This window comes from Cervus canadensis, chromosome 2 (assembly GCF_019320065.1).
Source record: "Cervus canadensis isolate Bull #8, Minnesota chromosome 2, ASM1932006v1, whole genome shotgun sequence".
NCBI lineage: Eukaryota > Metazoa > Chordata > Mammalia > Artiodactyla > Cervidae > Cervus > Cervus canadensis.
Genome location: NC_057387.1, coordinates 54485904 through 54510905, shown reverse-complemented (window position 1 = coordinate 54510905; position 25002 = coordinate 54485904). Strand labels below are relative to the sequence as shown.

Here is a 25002-nt window from a genome sequence, read left to right as displayed (position 1 = left end):
TTCCCTCCAGTTATCAGCTGACCTAAGGGAGAGGGTTGCAGGATGGATTTTCGAATCTTAAAAATCAGCAGACACAGGAATCTTCCATCAAACAAAAAATTACCTGAGAGCCATAGGGAAGTAGTTGCTCTGACTGATGGAGGAGGTTTTCAAAGATGAAGAGAGAAAAACAGATCTCTGTGTGTCTAGTAAAAGTGGATGGAAAAACCCAGATTCTCTAATTCCCAGCCCAGCCAGCCCTCCCTCTTTGAAGCTCTTTTTGCCTTATTTTCCTATTCCTTTTGAGAAGACATAAAATAAGTAAGGAGTGGAAGATTTCTTGCCCAACCATGATTCAGGAGGAAGCCCAGCCACAGAACAGGCAAGTGTGGTATCGCCTAGAGAAAAACGACTTGCAGAGACAGGTCTCATTTAGATCCACCCCAGATTTTGCAAAGAAGGCACCTCCTTCATCATAGACTCTAAGCCCTTCCAAGTTCGGGAAGAAATTATCTGCGTCGCCATTAACAACTTGGCACAATGTACCTGGCAGGACCAGTGTGACTGAATCGGAGGTTTTTCTCAACATGACCCACAGGGACAGTGAAGGTCCTGTTTGCAGCCTGAAATTTGTGACTCTCCTGGTGGCCTTAAGTCCAGAATTCCTCTTCCTGGGAGCCGGACTGCAGCTTCGAGACAATGGGTACGATGGATTACTTATTGCAGTCAATCCTCAGGTATCCGAGGATCAGAACCTTATCCCAAACATTAAGGTGAGTGGCGTATATGAAATTGAAACCATCATCTTATTCATATAGACCTGTAGCCTTCTTTACGGAATTAACAACCCTGCCTGGTTTGTATTTGAGCAGCAGAGAAAGGGGTGTTTCTCAAAGATAGCAACAACAATTATAATTAAAGCCAAGCCAATTCATTCACCTACTTCTGTGTAGTCTCAGCCTACATACTGTTTACCTAGCCCCCTTTTATCTGTTGTTGGTTACTACTAATTTTAGCTTTTGTGTTTAATGACTTGACTGTTTTGGGGGCAGAAACTCCAAAAATAACCCATTGTGGCAACAAAGACCAGATGTTTGGCTGATGAAGACTCATGATTGCACTTATTAAAATCATGTTGCTGAATTCCATCCTGAGGGTGGGAATTCTCAGACAGAAAGAGAGTCTGGATGGAGTGCCAAAAAGCAACATTCTTTTCACCTGAATGTCCTGTGAAGTAACTTGACTATTTTCACCTTAGTATGGTAAGGTAGACTCACACCTCCATTACTTGATTCTCCCTTTGGTATTGCTTTAATGAAATTAGTATTGTCATAAAGTATGGTCTTGGCCATGCCCACAGGTATGACATGAAAAAGATTTGTTTGGTGAAAGCTTAGAAAGCTTTGTGAAAGCTTTTCTTTTACAAAACTGGGAAAATTATATGGGCAAGCCGAGACACACAGTGTCCTAAATTCTCAGATAAGCATTTGAAGTTTATTTATTTTGCTTCTAAGTTTTCCCCAAATCTAATGCTGTCTCTAAAAGAAATGGGTTCCTTCAAAATATTTTCATTATTTTTGTTACTACTTATTTAAGTATAACTAGAAAACCAAAACAATAAGAATTCACAGTGATAATATAAACGTTTCTTTTATTTGGTTATAGGAAATGATAACCGACGCTTCTTTTTACCTATTCAATGCTACCAAGAGAAGAGTGTTTTTCAGAAATGTAAAGATTTTAATACCTGCCACATGGAAAGCTAGTAATTACAGCAAAGTAAAACAAGAATCATACGAAAAGGTAAGAATTCAGGATTTCGTTAAATGAATTTAACTGAAGAAGAAAATACAATATAATATGTTCAAACTTTAGGCAATAATAAATCATTGATATTAATACACAAATAATATCATTGAAAAGATTGTTATGCACAAAATGTATGAAAATGCATACATGTAATAAGTGAAAATTGTGAAGTAAAAAATAAGCAAAATGCCATTGCCCAGGCAGCCTCGCAGATGATCTCTTTCACTTTTTAACTTACAGGGTCCTTCCTTTCTGAAATTCTTGGTTAAGGACCAAGAACTAGTTTTATTCTGAGTATGAGATGTAAAGGGAATGATTCCAATTATGACTATCCTCATTTCCCACCCTGTCAGGGGCAATAAACATGCATGTCCACATGGAAGCCTAAGCCACTCACACATAAAAATTTGACTTTCCTATCCCACAGAGTGCAAATTAATAGAATTTCACATTAGCCCAAGTCCAGGACGCTGTTTTTGAGAGAAGCAAGGAAGAAAGCAGCATAAGAGGCATGGCTACCTTTTCTTTCCCAACCAAAAAAAGAAAAAAGAATTTAAGCTTCAGGGACTCTCATAGCTGAAAATTATAAACATCCATGGCCATGTCTAGCACATACTGGGAACATGCTACAAATAAATGTTAAATAAATTTGGCAAATGACTATTTGAGATTACTGTGAAAAGAGTCCTAGCAGCTACCAGAAGGGGCAGGAGCAGAGGCATTGAGGACACAGCTCAGGGCGTCAGCAATGGCGCAGGTTCAAGACAGCTCAAATAGAAGGGCTGGATTATGGTAATTTCCCCTTTTCCTTATTTGTGTCACTTGGCATGAATTTTCCTAAGGCTGTTTTAATTCTTAGCTCTTTTTTGAAGTTTATGCCTCAGTAACCAAATGATATATTAATAGCAATCTTGATAGGCATTCCAGCGTCCTAAAAAAGTTAAAGGGGCTCTTAAAACTATTTGATTTATAACAAAATGAAAGCATTTGATGCTCGGACATGGAGAAAAGAGAGACAGAGGCACTGGGATAAACTAAGAAGAGAGATACTGTTTATCAAACTTCAATTAAATGCCAGGCATTCCACATATACATATAATTATTACAATATTATTATATTGTTGATGTATTATTATATTATTGTGTATCAGCTGGTAAAGAATCCACCTGCAATGCGGGAGACCTGGGTTCGACCCCTGGGTTGGGAAGATCCCCTGGAGAAGGGAGCACCTACCCACTCCAGTATTCTGGCCTGGAGAATTCCATGGACTATATATTCCATGGGATCGCAAACAGTCAGACATGACTGAGTGACTTTCACTTCACTTCAAATGCCAGACATTACATATATATATAATTATTATAATATTAACATTATATTATTATATTCTTGGCACATTATATTATATAGTATATATTCCTACATATTCCATATAACTGCTTAATTGCTTAATATATATATTGCTTAGTCCTCAGTCACACCTAAAATTGTTGCTGTTAGTTGCTGTTATCAAAAATTACAAAAATGAGGCTCAAATATAGTAAGGATTTTATCCCAAGTCAAACAGCTGGTAAATTAAGGAGCAATTTTGAATCCATGCTTATTTGATTCCAAAACCTATGTTTTTTGTTCTAAGCTATGCTGTCACCAGTTATCTTACACAGATGTTGTTAATCACTTTGGCCTTTAGTGGAACAAAAAAGTATTGGCGTTAACCAACAACAAAATCAGGTGGTACTTCTTATCCTAATGGAGAAGATAAATAAATAACTAAAGCAAAGATGACTGAACAGAAAGATTGAAGAATCACTGAATCATATACCTGCTAGATACCAATTCTTTTAATCTCATAATGTTAATCAAGCAAGCATTTAGTGAATAATCATTATATACAGGAGCCATGCGAGGCGTGACAGAGGACACAGGAAAAGCAATATAGTTCCTGTCCTTGTGAATCTACAGTCCAGTGTAGGTAGGAAGCAGAGGGTGGAGAGAGGGTTAGGAAAAGCAGATAAAAACTGCCTTACTAAGACCTATAAAGTAGAATATAACCCCAAACAGCCTGAACATTCCATCCCATGCAGAGCACTCTTTCCTGGTTGCTTCAGGACAACTTTCCAGACATAGAAATGAGATTTTGTCCTCGTGAAGACTCTTCTAGGGCAAGACTGTAGCTCTTCCACAGGTGTTGCCTTGAAAAGTCCTTGGCCTGAATTTTTACCTTTCTAAAAATAAATGTTAATTATTATGAAAATAATCCATGCTTATTGCAAAAAGGCAATGTAGAAATATGGAAAATGAAAACATTACTTTCCATTATTCCTCAGTGGTGTGTACACAGACACACACACACACACCGGTACACATGTAGTACTTTTATAGTGATCATTACATATATATATAAACATATATATATATACACACACACACATTTGTGAAAGTGAAAGCCACTCAATCATGTCTGACTCTTTGCCACCCCATGGACTATACAGTCCATGGAATTCTCCTGTCCAGAATACTGGTAGGTAGCTGTTCCCTTCTTCAGGGGATCTTCCCAATGCAGGGATTGAACCCAGGTTTCCCACATTGCAGGCAGATTCTTTACCAGCTGAGCCACAAAGGAAGCCCATACACTTATAGGATTATATTAAATCTATTGTTCCAAAATCAGCTTTAAAGAAATCAACCAGATACTCAACTTCTAAGAAGAAGTCTCCAACTTCTAAGAGCAAGTCTCGAGACAATGTATTATCTTTCTTCCTAAAAATGAACAATGTTGTATATAAAACTGTGTTCTCTAGATGGTTATTTGAATAGATATTTATTTTAGTTTTCAACTTAAAATAATGTGTTTTATAAATAGTAATTTAAATGGTCAGGGTATAATATGAAATATATCTTCAACAGAAAAATTGTTTTGTTATTCTGATTGGTTATGGGAATAAAAGGACAAGGGATCAACCTACAGAAAGTTGTTCACAAAAAGCTATAACATTTCACAGTACAGCTCTAAATGATGTGTAAATGCTCTTAAAATTTCTTTAAATATTTAAATTACATTTTACAGTGTATATAATGTCAGAATTTTACTGTGTTGACTTCTGAGAAAATTTTAATCTGGAAAATGGGTACATCAAATGACAGTAATGAAGTTCCATGGAAATCTGTTAAGTTTTTTAAATGTACACATTTTTGAAAGTGACAGATATTTGTGTTGACATTTAGTTGTGAATTCATTCTAAACTCCATCTAAAGGCATATGTTTTTAAAAATCCATTTTTAAATTGGGATATAAACCACACAGAAAGAATGCACATATCTTAAATGTACAGTTCAATGTGTTTTAACAAATGTAGATATTTGTGTCACCAATATCACAGTCAGGATACATGGTATTACAAGGCATTTCTTTTAATCTAGGCAAATGTCATAGTAACTGACTGGTATGGGGCACATGGTGATGATCCATACACCTTGCAATATAGAGGATGTGGAAAAGAGGGAAAATATATTCATTTTACATCTGAATTTCTACTAAATGATGGCTTAACAGCAGGCTATGGATCACGAGGTAAGTGTGGTCAATCAAGAAACAGACAATGGACAGCACTGTTTATAATATTGTGCTCAGTGCTGAAAGGGATTCAGAGAACCTGAAACCTGTCCGGGGCTTACATTTGGATGAGAAGATAGGCCACATGCCCATAAAAATGATGAAAATCAAGGTGAGCCAGAAAGGGTTAAGCACCAGATTAGTGGCCCAGACAGGGAGCACTTTAAGAATTCAGCAAAGAGGGAAAGCATTTTGAGCATCTGAGTTAGAGATCCTCTCACAAGAGGATCTTCAAGGTTGAATATCATTTTGATGAATGGAAAGAAGGGAGAGAAGAGTGGGAAGAGTATGAATAAAACTGTGGCAGCAGAAGAACCCAGGGCATATTTGAGAGAAGGAAGCAGTAGACCCCACTGCTGGTGCAGAGAGATTATGGGCAGTGGATAAGGGGAGAAAATGCTGAAATGCACACGGGGTAGGTAATGGAGAGCCTCAAATGCCCAGATTAAGGAATCACCACTGAAGGTTTACAAGCATAGCAATGAAACCATCCAAGCAGGGTTTTTCAGAAGCTGAATGTGGCTGCATGGATAATCTGGCTTCCTCAGATCAATGAGGAAGAAATTGGATTATCGAGAGAATAACTAGAAGTCCAAGCATGAAGCCATGAGACTTGAGTAAGATTGGAAGCAGTGAAATGGGGAGGACAAGAAAGATAGCCATGAGAACAAGAAAATTTTCTCTGTGCCAAGTGCTGGGCTATTTGCTTTTTAAATGTTGTTTTATTTAATCCAAACAACTCTAAGTAAGGATAGTCCAGAGAGTGGAAAAATATTAAATAGAGATCAGAACTGCTTCAGAGTGAAAGGCAACAGGTGTGTGTGTGGGCAGCAGCATTAAGGAATATATTACGTTTTTGTCAGAAATAAAAGACAGCAGTTTAAAGGGGAAATCCACAAGTCTGAATTTCGGTGATTGAGTGTGAGGAACAGTGTTCTGTGCTTGGAAAGGCCTAGACTGTGGCTGGAGGAGGATGACTGGAGTGTGCAGAGAAGTCAGTGTCATAGGTTTGGAGACCAGCATTTAGTAGATGAGATCTGAGAAAGAAACTGTGGTGAGAAAAAAATCAGCAAGTCGAGGGCTAACTTTTCAATTCTTAATTTTTTGCCTTTGATTAATGTACAGTAGTGCCATTCAAATGTTGTTTTCACTTTTACCCCCATTTAAATCCAAACAGATTTTATTATCCTCTGTATAACTAGCAGGAAGTAGAGCCATGCACCCCATAAAATACACTTTATAAAATACTTTATAAAAAAGGTCTTTTTTCCTGGTAACTATGAGGTGTTGATAATCTCTGTACAAATATATGACTTCACCAGCACTTCTAAATTCCATGAGTAGGCAGAAACTTTTCCTTAACACTTTCAGCTTAGACTGTTCCCCTCCCTTCCTTTGTCCCAACGTCCCAAAATTGCACAACAGATCACAGCCCGAGTCAACTCAGCAAACATTTCCTGCCTTCCCAGATCTTAAAAGTATTCAGTAAAGAAAGTGTACTTTGGGAGGAGAGTTAATCTGGAAAATTCTAGAGAAGTCAGTTTTTTGCTGAACATTAAAGAAATGCAAGATTTAGAGAGGTAGAGAGAAACTTATAAAGGACTTGATGCCAACAAGGAGGATTTTCATGAGTAAGAGTTGGAGATAAACATGGAGAATCAGGGATATAATGAAAGAGAAAGGACCATCCAACCTGGTGAAGAGGTTCTATGATTCTTTTGGCTCCTTCCTCCCTCCCTGGCCCCAAGGTTTTAATTTTTACTCCAGACAGAATTATCTATAGGAAAAAAAGCAGCAGGCATGCCTGGATAAAACAGACTGAAAAACAGGAAAGCTTTATTTGCTTGTTTGGTGTCTTAGTCCATTTTGGTTGCTATAACAAAATATCACAGACTGAGAAGCTTACTCACAGCAGAAATTTCTCACAGTTCTGGAGACTGGAAGTCCAAGGTCAAGGCACCAGCAGAACTGGTGTCTATGATGGCCCACTTCCTGGTTCACAGACAGCCATCTGCTCCCTGTGTCCTCTCATGGCAGAAAGAAGAAGGGAGCTCTCTAGGGCCTTTTGATAAGAGCACTCATCCCATTTATTAGGGCTCCAGCCTTATGATCTAATAATTACTCCCAAAGGCTTTACCTTATAACACTTTCACATTTAGGGTCAGGATTTTGACATATGAATTTGGGAGGGACATAAAAATTCAGTCCATTGAGTTAAAACATTCAGTCCATATGGTTTTTTTCCTTTCCCAGAATCCTGAACTTAGAGGCATGTATGAAGCTAAATAGAAATCTGTTAGGCAGCTTCATTAGGGAAATGAGAGGATATGGGATTCCTCACTACTTTCTAACAGGTGTGCAACAGGTAAGTCACTGGTTTACACTTACAACACTAAACGTATTTTTATGCTCCCTTTTTTGTGGTGGTGGGAATAAAGCAGGAGATGGGAATGGCGTGGGGAAGAGGAAAGTGGAAGGAAGAATTGCACTTCAACCATTCAGAATCAGTATATATAGTCAGCTGATGCTATATCATCAATGATTAGCAAGGTCCACTGCTGAAATTTTAGGAACTCAAAACAAAAATTCTCTCTTCCACAGGCAGAGTGTTTGTTCATGAATGGGCCCATTTCCGTTGGGGTGTGTTTGATGAATATAACAATGAGAAACCCTTCTACATAAATGGGCAAAGTCAAATTGAAGTAACAAGGTTAGTGGTTTTTCACATGTTTAAAATTTCTTGTTTATTTTTTATTCTAAAATAGTTTATAATGGCAGGTAAAACTTAATTGACAATTTTGAAATTTTATTGCATTTTTAAAAATTTGTAAATATTTATGTGGTCGAATTTGAAAACAATATAAAAAGTTATACTCTTATATATCATGCTGCCACCACTGTCTTCACCCTATCCTCTTTCATTCCCTCTAGGTCACCCACCTTATTTGTGGTTTTTTAGGAAAATTGAAATAAATATTAACAAATATTTTTCTTCACTTTTTTTTCTTTTAATTGCATAGTGTTCCAAAGTATGATATGCCATAATTTTTCAACCCGTCCCTTGTTGTTGAACAAGTGAGTTGTTTACAACGTCTGTCATTACTACAGGTTGCAATGAGATATATATATGTATATATATATATATATACACATACATGACCTTCCCTGGTGACTCAGATGGTTAAGAGTTTGCCTGCAATGCCGGAGACCTGGGTTCAATCACTGGGTCAGGAAGATCCTCTGGAGAAGGAAATGGCAACCCATTCCAGTATTCTTGCCTGGAAAATCCCATAGACAGAGGAGCCTGGCAGGTTACTGTCTGTGGGGTCACAAAGAGTTGGACACAACTGAGCGACTTCACTTCACAATATTTGTTATTACTACAGGTCGTAATGATAGATATATATATATTATATATATTATTTCCATTTTATACAGGCAGATCTGTATATCTATTGAACAGCTTCTAACAATTACCAGGTCATAGGGTAATTTTAGTTGTAACTTTGGTAGATACTGATTCTTCTCCTGAAAGTTACAGGTTTTTCATCCTTTTGACAGTATTGAGACTGTTAAATTAAGAAGGAATCCTTTATCATCATTACATGTTCACCCTCTTCTTCCTCTGATGTCCAATGACAATGAGCTCAAAGAAGTCCTGATTCAGGATATCACCACTCATGCTTTCCTAGGGCCTTCGAAAGTTCATGGGGATTTCCTACTTGCTTTTGCTTTGACCTTGTATAGCTGGTAAAGCTCTTGGCAAAACAGAGCTTCCCATCAAAATCAAATGCCTGAAAATAAAGTGGAGTGCATTTATAAATTAATGACCTTTCTTAATAGTTTTAAAAATGTTTTATGTGTATCTAGCAATCTACAATCCTTAAAACAAATTATTTTATGAGTCAGTGAAAAGGAAACATAAGTTTTTATAAAACAAACCAATTTCTCTTACTATTTTAGGTGTTCATCTGACATCGCAGGCATTTTTGTGTGTGAGAAAGGTCCCTGCCCCCAGGAAAACTGTATTATTAGCAAGATTTTCCAAGAAGGATGCATGTTTATATACAATAGCACCCAAAATGCAACTTCATCGATAATGTTCATGCAAAGTTTATCTTCTGTAAGTATAATCTTAGAATAACAAACTTCTACAAGACCCCACCTTTCCCCAAGATAGACTGATATGTTTTAAGTATTGAAACAAAAAAGCAATTAAGATTCACTACATTTAAAATCTTGGGGAACCTTAGAGTTAATCCAGTTTTTACTTTACAGATTAAAAAAAATACCTCAGCATCCCCCTCCCCCCGCCACACACACAGTCCAAGGTGATCAGTAAAAACTGATTCCTTTATAAAAGTGATTATTTGCTCTCCGGGGAAGATGGTTTAACAAGGAGAATCCTGGAGTCTTCAAAAAATTTCTTGTATAGCGGTTCTCCTGTATCCTTTTATGGGAAAGTATACCAGGGGTTAATGACAGAGATGTAATTTATGATTATATTTCTCACATTTGAGGTAGAAAACCATTTTTATTTATATGAAATTCCCAAATTCTCTTTCCCTCATTTTGCATATTCTAGAACTTAAAAAGAAAAGTCTGTTGTTACCAAGGGAAGTCAACTAACCCTTAGCCTTACAGATTCAAAAACTCAATCTTGTCATTATTCCCCACCAACTGACAAGAAATTTGTGTAGGAATCCAGAACACATTTTTAATATTATTATTTAAAAAGAGTACTCTGTCATGGAGATCTGACACTTGCATCTTCTAGTCAATTCATTTTCTATTTGAAGGAAGCATCATGGAACAGCCAAAGTCTACCCAGAGTCCTGCTTTGACTTTAAGAGTGTAAAATCAGAAAGGAGGGAGATAGATAGGAGAGTCAGAGATTTAGTTCCATCAGCCTTCATAACCTGATACATTTTCCCAACTTCATCATCTCTGTGGGTCACTTCCTTTCCAACAGGCCAGGAACACCACGGTCAGTGTTCCAGTGAAGTTTTCTGTCTCTGTGGCTGACCCAATGTTCCTTGGATTGACACATTCATTTTTTTAGATAGTTTTTTTTCCCCTTCAGTCCCAATTTTAGTCAAGGCTAAGAGTCATTCTGTAACTTTAAGACAGACTTCTCATATTTCTTATCCAATTCATTATAGTTTTAATTTACAGTTTCAATATCTGAAGCCAAGCTAATTCCTTGTTATTTAATCCACATTTTTTGTGGCTAGTACTCTCTTTGTGATCATTGAAAGCCCTACTCATTAATATCATCAAAAATTTTCACCATCTCCTAACCATAGTCATGAAATATAAAGAGTTAAAAACAAACAACAATAAACCAGTTCTATCTTGTCTTCCCATCCTACTAAGAAACTCATGTCTTTACGCAATTGTTAACTTTTTGAAACTTCAGCTTATTTTCTAAGAAGTTAGACTCAAGATTAGAGAGTCTATAAGATTTCTAATTTTAGCTCTAAGCTTCCATGGCTCTATTAGCAGGAAGCTTCTATTCTTCATAGGAATATAGCCACTGGGAAGTAGATAACACATTACTTTGGAATGTAAATCATGCCTTTAAAAGGGGTGCTGCCATAGGTTTAGTATTTTTATATGAGTTATGGCCATATCTCCAAATGAGGGGAAGATCAGGAAATAGATTTCAGTTGCTTTTCTCCTTATCCTATTCTTACATAGATCAGTATTTGAACTACCTTAATATATGTTGACTGATCAATAGATAGAGATGCAGTGGTTATTAAATATGATTTCAAGGAATAGCTGACCCAAGATAACATCTCCTGGGGTGTTTTCTTTAACACATTATCATGCTAAGGAATGAGAATCGGGTTTTATTTTTTTAAAGACTAAGTTATTTATACATGGTCTACTCTCTCTGTTATCTAAGGGCAAGTAAAATTTAACAGAGATTGACCACAATACCACAAGGTTGCCAGTGTTTGAAGCAAAAGGTGTCAAGGTTCATTTTTGAAATGGTATTCTTGAAGTAAAGATGGACATTTCTGTAGCACTTCTGATTTCTCGTGTTTCAGCTCACTTTTCCTTTTACCTTTAGTTGTCTGAGAATGAGAAGTATGTCTAGTATGAGAGGAGTATTTTTATTTTATAAGTACTTTTATTTTGTTCTTTTTCTAGGTGGTTGAATTCTGTAATGCAAGTACCCACAACCAAGAAGCTCCAAATCCACAGAACCAAATGTGCAGCCTCAGAAGTGTCTGGGATGTAATCACAGACTCTGATGACTTTAGTAACAGTCTTCCCATGAGCGGGACTGAGCTCCCACCACCTCCCACTTTCTCTCTTGTACAGGCTGGTGACAGAGTGGTTTGTCTAGTGCTGGATGTGTCCAGCAAGATGGCAGAGGTAACATCTGAACCAAAATGGTTATCAACCATTCATCCCTTTTCTCTATCAGTTTTTAATTTCTTTTCTTTTCAGAGGATAAGGGCAGGGAAAGGTGAGGGCAAATGTTTGGAATATTTATGGGCATCATCTCTTCTTGCAGATGAGAGAAACAGATTCAGAATGTGGCCCAGAAATTGAGATAATGCAGATAAAAAAAATGCACAAGTAATTTCCAACCCCTATTTTTGCTAATAATTGCAATCTTTTCCAACAAAAACCCTCTACAAAACTCTGACATGTAACTGAAGGCTCCTTTCTGACCACATTCCACTCACTGGTAAACACCCTTCCTGAGGCAATAGACTGAGTTTGCAGTTAAATGTGCATATCCACTACATGTATATTTTCTATGTCATTGTGTACAGAGAATCATCTCAGTCACCTCTAAAAGCAGCCTTCCAGAAACCCACTCTCCAAAGCTCCATAATTCCTAGGCAGTATTAGAGATTTGAAAGTGAAAGTCGCTCAGTCGTGTCCAACTCTGCGGCCCCATGGACTATACAGTCCATGGAATTCTCCAGGCCAGAATACTGGAGTGCATAGCGTTTCCCTTCCTCAGGACATCTTCCCAACCCAGGGATCGAACCCAGCGTTCCCACATTGCAGGCAGACTCTTTACCAGCTGAGCCACAAGGGAAGCCCAAGAATACTGGAATGGGTAGCCTATCCCTTCTCCAGTAGATCTTCCCGACCGAGGAATCAAACTGGGGTCTCCTGCATTGCAGGCAGATTCTTCACCAGCTGAGCTGTCAGGGAAGCCCGTCAGAGGTTTGTCTCTGGAATCAGGTAGCTGAGCCTTGAGTCCCGGCTCCTTCACTTACTGTCTGTGGAATCAAGAGCAAATTACCTCTCTGGAAGCTCAGTTTTCTCTTCTGGTAAAACAGAGACAACAATACCTATTTCATTGTTGGGACAGAGCCAGTTCCTGGTGACTCACAGGAGTCAACTGTTAAATTTTTAGGAAATCTGCAAGTTGTAAAGGCAGCCATTATTAAAAATTAAACTATGTAGACTTATAATTAAATAAAATATTGAAATAAGCATTAATAAATGCTCAAAATTCATTACTTCCTAATTATTTTTCTACTATTTTTACCGCTTTGCATTGCCTGCAAATTAAGAATGGGTTTATTAGGTAGACACATGAAAATTATATGAAATTCAAATTTTAGCATCCATAGTAAAATTTTATTGGATGACAGCAACACTTATCTGTTTACATATTATCCATGGCTGCTTTAGCACTAAAATAGCAGAGTTGAGTAGTTGCTGAAGGGAATATATGTCCCGCCCAGCCTAAAACGTTTACTATCAGATCGTTTATAGAAGATGTCTGCTAATCCCAGATGTAGGCTCTTGAGGTTCTTTCTGGTCTATCCTATCTCTATGTCTGCTCCTACATATCTCTTTCCAACTGTGGACTCAGTGACATCGGGCTGACAACTTAAACCAGTCACAGTGGGAATATTTTACCCCACAGAAACTGCCACAAGCCCAGAATTTCCCCCTCTCTCTTTTCACCAGAAAGCCATTTTTTAGCATTTACCAGAGCACTACTAACTACTTCACAGGATTGTTGAGAGGATAATGAGATAATTGATATGAAGGTTTTGGTTTATAAGTGGCAACTGTTATTTTATTATAGTATTGAATACTTTAAGGAAGAGTTTATCCTCTTGCATTTTCTGGATCAGTTGTTTTGGAAATCTGGGTTTGATCCCTGAGCTGGGAAGATCCCCTGGAGAAAGGAATGGCTACCCACTCAGATATGAAGGCTGGCAACACAAGAGTAATGAAAGAGAGCTTCACGTTTCTGGCTTCACTAATTAGGAGTAGAGGTCATGACTATGATATTAGGGATAGCTACTATTTACTAAATGCTTACTATGTATCCATTTTGCAGATAAGAAAACTGCAGCTAAAAAGGATAAGTAATTTCTCTATGGTCACACTATTAGTAAAAGTTGAAGGCATATTCAGAGTCCTTGTTTTATCTACTCTGCCAGTTTACCTCTCAATATTGAAAGAAACAATATTTGGGAAGGAGGGCAATGAATTCAACGTGAGTACATTTTGAAACCCCTATGGGATGTTAAACTGGTGCTATTTCCTAAGCAGTGTGAAAAGCAGGTCCAGATGTTACGGGAGATACGTAGTTTGGAGACAGAGACCAGAATCATAACTGGACAGGCAGTCACTGAAGCTCAGCTTGTGGCTCCTGCAGCCTCCAAGACAAGTGGCCTAATGAATTTATCACTAGTGTCGCCTGCCCAACCGCAGTCAGTCATATTAGTATTACTTTATACTTAGTATTTCAAGGTGTAACTATTGTCATATACATATCTCAGTTGATCCTCACGGTAATTCTATTTTAATAAGTAAGAAAGAATATTATTCCTCCAATTTACAGATGGGATACCCAGTCTAAGATAAACATGGTAACAGAGGGTAGTGCTAGGATAGATACCTGACCGCTGTTCCTCTCTACCGTAAGGTCTTTGCACTGTTTCCTCTTACTCAGGATGAATTTTCAAAGAAGAAATTACAAACCAAGTCTCTATTGGTTCTACAGACCTTTGAATTCGGATAGGAGAGAAACAGTGGCTATATCTGTTCTTAGGGAATGGTAAAGTATGAACAGCATCTTGGGGGCAGAGTTCCAAATCACACCACCCTCCCCGAGAAGTGTTCATTTTTGAGCCTGCAATATCAAACAGTATTCTAGCATCATATCAATCTTTACAACTCAAAAAATCACAATCTGATATCTCTAAAAAATTGGCAGAGATATTTGCTAATTGAATTACTAAGTCATACTTTTGTCTACCAACCAAATGTTATTATCTTTCGTTTTTCCTTTTTGAAACATAGGCTGACAGACTCCTTCAACTGCAACAAGCAGCAGAATTTTACTTGATGCAGATTGTTGAAATTCATACCTTTGTGGGCATTGCCAGTTTTCATAGCAAAGGGGAGATCAGAGCCCAGCTACACCAAATTAACAATGATGATGACCGAAAGTTGCTAGTTTCACATCTGCCTGTCACTGCGTCAGCTGAAGCAGAAATCAGTGTTTGCTCAGGGCTGAAGAAGGGATTTGAGGTACAGTAGAGCACCCTAAGCCTCGGATCACCATCACTTTCCTTTCTCTCACTTCATATCTGAGGTTGCTTCTGATTTGGGGAAATCTGTTACAATGTCATCACAATGTCAAATATAGGAAAATAATAATGGATTAACTTTAAGATCAGGAACCACAACTTTCTCATCGCTGAATCCCCTGCACCTAGTAAAAGGCATATAACAGTAAATAGTTGCTTCAGAAATGTTTGTTGAAGCAATGAGTAAATAAATGAATACAATGGTCAAGGTTGGGACATCAGGATCATCTGAATAATTTCTAACACTGTCCCTATCCATTCTGGGACTGTGGCCATTGTTAACCTTGGATTTTCCAAACAAAATCAGCATGTCTGGCTCCTGCCTACAGTCATACTAGAACTTAAGCATATGAATATCAGTTAAAGCCAGAGGTATGTTTCAAGAATAACGGAGTTCATCTAAATCAGCATAAGTTTGGATTTGACACTGAGGATACAACCATTTGTTAAACATCTAGTAGCAAGCAGAACAAAGTTGCAGTTGTTACTGCTCATAGGTAAGTGTTTCTCAACCTTGGCTGCCCATCAAAATCACCTGGGGATGCAAAACTTCTGTTATCTTTGTCTCACTCTGAGAGATTCTGTTTTAATTTATTTTGGGTGTGATCAGACCATTAAAAATTTTTAAGTTCTCATCTGATTCTAATGTATAGCTACTGCTCTAGGTCCTTTTATTGGCCACTTATTGGATCTCAGAAGCAAGGATCTCACACTATAATGTTCTCCCATATCCTCTATGATGGACACTGTTCTAAACGAGGGCATCCCATAGTGATTTGAACAGGAAGAAGCCCTGTCCATGAGTAAGCTGACAATGGTGTGTAGGGTGACAGGTGCTCTGATGGGGTGAAGTAAGTACTGAGCACACATGTAGAGTGCAGGGAGCTATAGAGGACCTGGAAGAGGAAGAAGCCCCACTTATGGGGAATTTGCAATGAAAGTGAATTCTTCTGCTTAGTAAGGCAATCTGAATTACATCTCCTCCTAAATGACTGATACCCTGTGTTCAGGTGGTTGAAAAACTGAATGGAAAAGCCTCTGGCTCTGTGATGATATTAGTGACTAGTGGAGATGATGACCATATCACCAACTGCTTCCTCACTGCTCTCAGCAGTGGTTCAACTATCCATACCATTGCCCTGGGTTCATCCACGGTCAAAAACCTGGAGGAACTGTCACGTCTTACAGGTAAGTAAATTCCTGGGAACATATTCTAGAGACTTTGCTTTCAACTTGAATATTCAAAGAACAGCCATGAAACGCATATAATGTGAACAAAATACAGGGCTTAATTGAAGGAAAAAAATATAAACAGTTTTCTTAGAAAAAAACACAACAATTCAGTGCTAAATTCTGTCAAAAAATTTGCTGACTTTTTTGTACTTTCCTTATGAAGTGCCAGTTATATACATCTAATGAAAATATTATTACTACTTCTTTGTTAAACCAACCTGAGTATGTGTAATCACGGAGCTAAAAGTATGTTTAAATGCACTAACTTCTATGATAAGATCACACGCAGTATTAAACGTATATCTTTTTGTTTTAATTGAGGCATAAGATAATTTTATCTTATATTCCTTATATTCTATAAAAAATAAGTACGCTAACTTGAAAATTAGGTTTTATTGAATTATGTTTGAAAATAATGTTTTCAGAATGTAAATGTAAACATATAGCTATATAAATAGGTAGCAATTAACCTAGATTATCTGGGAATTGCCTTCATTAAATATTTATTGAATTCAATAAATATTTATTGAGTTTTTATTGCATACTGGATAAAGCTCGAGACCCTATAATTACAGCCATGAATAGCACAAAGACACCTGCCTTGGCCATCTACTCACCACGTGATTGTATAGGATGTCTTGTATAGCAAGCCAAGCACAGCTCCTGTTTTCCCCAAACTCACCCTCTTAAGCAAAGGAAGTTTGTTAGGAAAAGCCTATCATTTTATCTTTTGTATTACTTTACATTTTAATACATTTTAATCCCACTCATGTATTTCAGGAGGTTTAAAGTTCTTTGTTCCAGATAAATCCAATTCCAATAGCATGATTGATGCTTTCAGTAGAATTTCCTCTGGAACCGGAGACATTTTTCAGCAACATATTCAGGTCAGAATTTCCTCAGTATTTTATTTACAGATGAGTGAAAGAGGAGCAAGAAAAATAGATGAATTGTGCTGCCTCATTAACCTTATTTGAATATGTAACAGTCCTTGTTAAATTAAAAGAAGGCTTTTAATGAGTTTCTTGACATCACTAGATCCAGGTTCCATCTTTATCTGATGTCTATACATCTCAGACCTACGAGTCATCTCACAGATGGTGAGTGAACCTCCCAAGTTAATGGCTTGATGGGAGCAATGAAGTCAGTAAGTGTTCTAAGAAAACATTTAACATGAAGATTATGTGTACACAGTAAAAGCAATGATCACAATTCTGTCATTAGACTTGGAAAAAGATGAATTTTAAATGCCAATTTATATGTTAGATTAGAGTACAATTTGCTCTCCTGAATAGTCTTTCTACCTTTGATTTTCTCTTTAATAATATGAAAGAAAAACAAATGTTCAAGAAAGTAAAACAAAAAAATTAACAAAACATAGTTCCTATAACTCAAATTAGTTTCCAGACTTGGCCACCTCTCCCCCATTCTTTGCACGTCATTAACCCCATTAGACTATGGGCAGAAACTATATCTAATCCCCTTGAACAGTACAGAGCGTGGCAGAGAATGTGTTTGGCACAGTAGTCAGCAACCAGGGACACTTGTGAAATTGGTTCGGACAAATAACCCACAATGTCTTTGCTGTTATCCACCAATAAAATTTTATGTTCTTTACAAGTTTGAGCAACTTTACAGTGTTGCTAATGTATTTATTTAATAAATGCAATTTTTCAAAGTTATGTACAGATTTGTATCCTTTGTGAATGCACAGCAATTAAATGAAAAGGATCTGGTGTCAGCTAACCTGGGCTCTAGCCCATTTCACCTCCTTGCTGTGTGACAGCTTCCTTCCCTAAGTCTTAATGATTTCATCTGTGAAATGTGAGTGACCACAGCACTCATCTCAGAGGGCTTTGTAATGCCCTCTGAGAACAATGTGAACAATATGAACACATGAACAATATTTTGTTAAATTTTTTCATTTACTTTTTTAAACATTTAAAAAAATTTCATATTATTAAAGAGAAAATCAAAGGTAGAAAGATTTTTTCAGGAAAATCAAAGGTAGGAAGATTTTTTCAGGATAAGCCTCTTCTCCTCCTCCATCAGAGGGCAGACAGAATGAAAACCACAATCACAGAAAACTAACCAAACATGGACCACAGCCTGTCTAACTCAATAAAACTATAAGCCATCCATGTAGGGCCACCCAAGACAGATGGGTCATGATGGAGAGTTCTGACAAAACGTGGTCCATTGGAGAAGGGAATGGCAAACCACTTAAGCATTCTTGCCTTGAGAACCCCATTAATAGTATGAAAAGGCAAAAAGATAGGACACTGAAAGATGAAATCCTCAAGTCAGTAGGTGCCCAATGTGCTACTGGAGAAGCGCAGAGAAATAGCTCCAGAAGGAATGAAGATGCTGAGCCAAAGTGGAAACAACTCCCAGCTGTGGATGTGACTGGAGATGGAAGTAGAGTCCAATGCTGTAAAGAGCAATATTGCATATGACCCTGGAATGTTAAGTCCATGAATAAAGGTAAATTGGAAGTGGTCAAACAGGATATGGTAAGAGTGAACATTGACATTTTAGTGATAAGTGAACTAAAACAGACCAGAATGGGTGAATTTAACTCCACTGACCATTTTATCTACTACTGTGGGCAAGAATCCCTTAGGAAAAATGGAGTAGTCCTCAAAGTCAACAAAAGAGTCCAAAATGCAGCACTTGGATGCAATCTCAAAAATGGTAGAATGATTTCTGTTCATTTCCAAGGCAAACTATTCACAATCACAGTAATTCAAGTCTATGCCCAAACACTAATGCCTAAGTAACTGAAGTTGAACTGTTCTATGAGGACCTACAAGACCTTATAGAACTAACAGCAAAAAGAGATGTCCTTTTCATCATAGGGGACTGGAAGGGAAAAGTAGGAAGTCAAGAGATACCTGGAGTAACTGGCAAGTTCAGCCTTGGAGTAAAAAATGAATCAGGGCAAAGGCTAATAGACTTTTGCCAAGAGAACGCACTGCTTATAGCAAACACCCTCTTCCAACAACGCAAGAGACAACTCTACACATAGACATCACCAGATGGTCAACACTGAAATCAGATTGATTATATTCTTTGCAGCCAAAGATGGAGAAGCTCTATACAGTCAGCAAAACAATACCGGGAGCTGACTGTGGCTCAGATCATGAACTCCTTATTGCCAAATTCAGACTTAGTTGAAGAAAGTAGGGAAAACACCTAGACCATTCAGGTATGACCTAAGTCATATCCCTTACAATTATACAGTGGAAGTGAGAAATAGATTTAAGGGACTAGATCTGATAGACAGAGTGCCTGAAAAACTAAGGATGGAGTTTCGGGACATTGTACAGGAGGCGGTGATCAAAACCATCCCCAAGAAAAAGAAATGCAAAAAGGCAAAATGGTTGTCTGAAGAGGTATGGACCTAACAGAAGCAGAAGATATTAAGAAGAGGTGGCAACAATACACAGAAGAACTATACAAAAAAGATCTTAATGACTCAGATAACCATGATGGTGTAATCACTCACCTAGAGCCAGACATCCTGGAATGTGAAGTCAAGTGGACCTTAGGAAGCATCATTATGAACAAAGCTATTGGACGTGATGAAATTCCTGCTAAGCTATTTCAAATCATAAAAGGTGATGCTGTGAAAGTGCTGTGTGCAATATGCCAGAAAATATGGAAAACTCAGCAGTGGCCACAGGACTGTAAAAGGTCAGTCAGTTTTCATTCAAATCCCAAAGAAAGGCAATGCCAAAGAATGTTCAAACTACCACACAATTGCACTCATTTCATATGCTAGCAAAGTAATGCTCAAAATTCTCCAACCTAGGCTTCAACAGTATGTGAACCAAGAAGTTCCAGATGTTTAAGCTGGATTTAGAAAAGGCAGAGGAATCTGAGATCAAATTGCCAACATCCGTTGGATCAACGAAAGAAAGAAAAAAAAAAAAAAACCACATAGTGTTCCAGAAAAACATCTACTTCTGCTTTATTGACTACGTTAAAGTCTTTGACTGTGTGGATCACAACAAACTGGAAAATTCATTAAGAGATCAGAATACCAGACCACCTAACCTGCCTCCTGAGAAATCTGTATGCAGGTCAGGAAGCAACAGTTAGAACTGGACATGGAACAACAGGCTGTTTTCACATTGGGAAAGGAGTATGTCGAGTCTGTATATTGCCACCCTGTTTATTTAACTTACATGAAGAGTACATCAGGCGAAATGCTGGGCTGGATGAAGCACAAGCTGGAATCAAGGTTTCAGGGAGAAATATCAATAACCCCAGATATGCAAATGACACCACCCTTATGGTGAAAACGAAGAGAAAGTAAAGAGCCTTGATGAAGGTGAAAGAGGAGAGTGAAAAGGCTGGCTTAAAACTCAACATTCAGAAAACTAGGATCATGGCATCTGGTCCCATCACTTCATGGGAAATAGATGGGGAAACAATGGAAACAGTGAGAGACTTTATTTTCTTGGGCTCCAAAATCACTGCAGATGGTGACTGCAGCCATGAAATTAAAAGATGCTTGGTCCTTGGAAGAAAAGCTATGACAAACCTAGAAAGCATATTAAAAAGCAGAGACATTACTTTGCTAACAAAGATCTGTCTAGTCAAAGCTCTGGTTTTTCCAGTAGTCATGTATGGATGTGAGTGTTGGTTCATAAAGAAGGCTGAGTCTTGAAGAACTGATGTTTTTGAATTGTGGTGTTGGAGAAGACTCTTGTGAGTCCTTGGACAGCAAGGAGATCAAACCAGTTAGTCCTAAAGGAAATCAACCCGAATATTCACTGAAAGACTGATGCTGAAGGTGAAGCTCCAATACTTTGGCCACCTAATATGAAGAGCCACCTCATTGGAGAAGACTCTGATGCTGGGAAAGATTGAATGCAGGAAGAGAAGGGGAGGACAGAGGACAAGATGGCTGGATGGCACCACTGACTCAGTGGACATGAGTTTGCTCCGGGAGATGGTGAAGGACAGGGAAGCCTGATGTTCTGCAGTCCACATAGCTGCAAAGAGTTGGACAGGACTGAGCGACTGAACAACAACGATGACAGAGGACTTTCATAAGGATTGTGTAAGATAATATATGCAAAGCATTTAGTACAGTGCATGTCATCTGTATGTGGTTTACATATGTTACACACACACACAAGTCACAATTGCACACATAGTTTAAGTGCATACAGCTTAAATCATGACTAAATGATTTTTTTTTAATGTACAAAACCCAGCTGAAACCCATGTCTGATATCTTATCAAAATACATAATGGTATCTGGACAGATTATATACAAATTAATTAGAGCATATTCACAAAATGAAGTAAAAAGAAGCTGGTTTTAACTGCTACTCTGAAGCTAATGTTGATTTGGATAAGAGGCAAATATGAGAACACCTAAAATCTCTTGATAAAAATTAATGAAGTGACGTGTACTAGCTACAAAAATATTTTATATCTACTGTACTTATAATACTTTGCTGAAGCAAATATTTTTGCATGAAAAATAATTTATATACTTAGGACATGTTAGAGTGAAATGGTTTTTATTTCTGCCAATTCAGTTTTGTCATAAAAATAAGGAAAATATGGAATGATTATGCATATGCTGGAAACTGTCACTTATATATTCTTTTGAACAGCTTGAAAGTACAGGTGAAAATGTTAAACCTCAGCATCAGCTGAAAAACACTGTTACTGTGGATGACAGTGTGGGCAATGACACCACCTTCCTAGTTACATGGCAGACCAGTGGTCCCCCTGAGGTTGTGTTATTTGATCCTAATGGAAGAAAATACAGCATGGACGATTTTATCACCAATCTGGCTTTTCGGACTGCTCGCCTCTGGATTCCAGGAACAGCTAAGGTAGGTGTTGTAAGCTTGTTCATAGTGACAACGTTTAGTCAAGCACATGACTTTCGAATGAATCACAGAACTAAATGCATTGTGTAAAAGAAACCAATTCTGATATACCAAAATTCTACTTTAAATTTATGAGGGAGTTTTGTGAATGTTCAAAATTTAAAAGGAACGACTAAGGTATGTTCAAAACTTTAAAATGGATACCAAAGCCTTCTCTCACTTCAACAGTGAAAATTAGCATTTACATAGTGCAAATAAGTTTTTGCTTACTTCCTTCTTTACAAAGTCTATATAGAATACTTATCCTTACACTTCAAAAAAAAACCCTCTACTTAGAATTTATAATATAAACACATGCAGTATATGTTTTGGAACACCTCCTATGTGCAGGGTCTTGTTCTAGGTGCTTTAAAATAAAATGCCATAATAGGAATAAGAACAGGGTACTCAGAACACAAAAAGGCATGTGCAGGCAGTAGGGGAAGGAGAATGCTTCCTGAAAGTGAAGACATCGAAATGGAAATATGGAGGACTAAGGAGCCAGAGGTGTAAATGACATTCTGGGCAGAGGAAACAGCACATAGAAAGGCTTATAGAAAAATAATATGGCTTTTCATAGAACTGTAAGTACTAGTTTGATGTGGATGAAATACAAAATAGCATAGAAAGTGGAGATTTAGGAGAAGAAGAGGAGGGTGTGATGGGGTTAGACGGATATACAGGAGTCAATAAGAGGAACAGTTAAAGGGAACCACTAAAGGTTGTCAGCAGGGTGGTAAATTCGTTAGATCCACTCTTGCATTGCCTTGAATGCCATCCCTCTTCAGGTCTGTTGGCCTTCACCTCCCCTTCACATGACTGTCGATAGCCTCTGCTAGGTCTTCCAGCCTCTGCACCAGCATCCTTCCTTTCTGCACCTTTATTAGAGTGATCATTCTGAAGCACAAATCTTATCAAATCTGTGTCCTACTCAAAACTCTTTGATGGTCTCAGAATAAAATACATGTGGTTATTATTGCATACCAAGCTTATTACTTTCTGGCTTCTGCCTAAACTTATCTCTTTTTTAAAATTATTTTTTAATTTAAAATTTTTAATATAATTTTAAAGGCTACTTTCCATTTATAGTTATTACAAAAGATTGGCTATATTCTCCAGCTTGCACAATATGTCACTGAGCCTCTCTTATATACTATTTGTACCTCCCACTCCCCGACCCCAAGCTTATCTCTTAACCTTTCTCCCAAATACCTTATGCTCTGCCCTTCCTTTTCTCCACACTCATCATGTGCTTTTCACACCTGTGCACAAAGACCAGGCCACTTTACCTACTTCTTGCTGCTTTTGCCTGACCCCTTTGTCTGGATTAGGTGCCCTGTATCAAAACACTTGCTATGCCCACAGAGAAGTTTTCCATGTGGAGTTTCCACCATGTGTCTGTTACTAATGTTATGAGTACAAAAACCAAAAAAAAAAAAAGATAGATAATCTTGTTGCTTGAATTGTGACTTCACTGTAAAATGGTAAAGCATTGTTTCCCAATGAAGAAGGCTGGGTAGGGCATTCAGGCATCTTAATTTTACAGTCAAACCTTAACCCATTGTTCTCTCTTCTTCTTCCTGCTCCACTGTGTTCCTCCTGCTACTTCCAGGGTTTAAGAAGGAGCAGCAGTAGGAATGAAGAAAAAAGGGAATACTTATGGACAGTTTTATCAAAAAAACAAAGTTCTGCTACACTGTAGTTTAAGTTTTTTCTTCTAGATATTCTTTTGCAGGTTTCCCTCAGGCAGCCCGGGCAGATAAAGAGAATGGTATCCAGCAATATTTCTATAATTCAACATAGACATTCTGAAATCCTGACCTATTTAACAATAGTATTCCTTTTCTTGATCCCTTATAGTGCATGTGGATTTTGTTGCTTGAGATTTCTGGGTCTGGGAATATTGAAGGAAGTAGAGGGAAGGAAGGATACTATTGCCTTTTAGTCCAGGTTTTCCACATAAATCATAATTGTCCACTTTATTTGTTATAATTTTTTCCATTATGTAAAAGGAATAAAAACACTGAACCTCCTTTTGGGTGAAGGAGCTCAGATTAGTGTTTGCCAAGTACCTTGAAGGTGGACACTTATTATTATTCTCTAAAAATGTGAATCAAATTGTGTCCTTCCCCACGAACAAATTCAGGGTTTAATTCCCTAAAGAGAAAGTAGGTTGTACAGTGAAGTCATGTAAATACTGAATTTAGTTATCTCTTAACCAATATTACTCTTCCTGAAATTCTTTTGTATTATTTTAGAAAATGCAGTATCAACAAAACAAGAACAATAAACCCTTGGAGGTTAGGCTTGCACTTTAAAATAAGGGTTGGTTTTTTTCTTGACAAACAGTCTTTGTTTTGCAGCCTGGGCTGTGGACTTACACCCTGAACAATACCCACCACTCTCCTCAAGCCTTGAAAGTGACAGTGACCTCTCGCGCCTCCCGCTCAGCCATGCCCCCTGCCACTGTGGAAGCCTTTGTGGAAAGAGACAGCACCCATTTTCCCCATCCTCTGATGATTTACGCAATTGTGAGAAAGGGATTTCATCCCATTCTCAATGCCACTGTAACTGCTACAATTGAGCCAGAGACTGCAGATCCAGTTATGTTGAAACTTTTTGATGATGGAGCAGGTAACAAGGAATTCCATGTCATTTTTCATGTTCTTAAGAGCTGTTCTGATGTAATATCAATATGAAGTTATTTTTTTAATTCTCTAAATTTATATTTTTTCTCACCTAATCTTATGAGATTCTCAGATTGTCATAGTCATTGACATACCAAGTAGCTACAGGTTTCCATCTGCACAGCAAAAGTAAAAAGTGAACTTGGGAAAACGAGTCCCCTTGAGGCTCCTGAGAGTGGCTGTGTGTGAGCAG

General features: G+C 37.7%; 1 protein-coding gene across 2 annotated transcripts in view; it reads left to right on the top strand.

Annotated features, from left to right (window-relative positions):
- The first annotated feature begins 327 nt into the window (after nucleotides 1–327).
- Nucleotides 328–25002, top strand: part of CLCA2 (chloride channel accessory 2) — a 39903-nt gene continuing 15228 nt past the window's right edge. The window contains exons 1-11 of one of the 2 annotated variants that reach the window (XM_043460775.1): nucleotides 328–752; nucleotides 1645–1782; nucleotides 5210–5360; nucleotides 8004–8112; nucleotides 9366–9525; nucleotides 11562–11789; nucleotides 14703–14933; nucleotides 16003–16180; nucleotides 17006–17112; nucleotides 21862–22086; nucleotides 24486–24756. In XM_043460775.1, the coding sequence (XP_043316710.1) occupies nucleotides 567–752; nucleotides 1645–1782; nucleotides 5210–5360; nucleotides 8004–8112; nucleotides 9366–9525; nucleotides 11562–11789; nucleotides 14703–14933; nucleotides 16003–16180; nucleotides 17006–17112; nucleotides 21862–22086; nucleotides 24486–24756 (1984 nt within the window). In that variant the 5' untranslated portion in view covers nucleotides 328–566. The remainder of the gene's footprint in view (nucleotides 753–1644; nucleotides 1783–5209; nucleotides 5361–8003; nucleotides 8113–9365; nucleotides 9526–11561; nucleotides 11790–14702; nucleotides 14934–16002; nucleotides 16181–17005; nucleotides 17113–21861; nucleotides 22087–24485; nucleotides 24757–25002) is intronic. The other variant, XM_043460774.1, reaches the window with a different exon arrangement.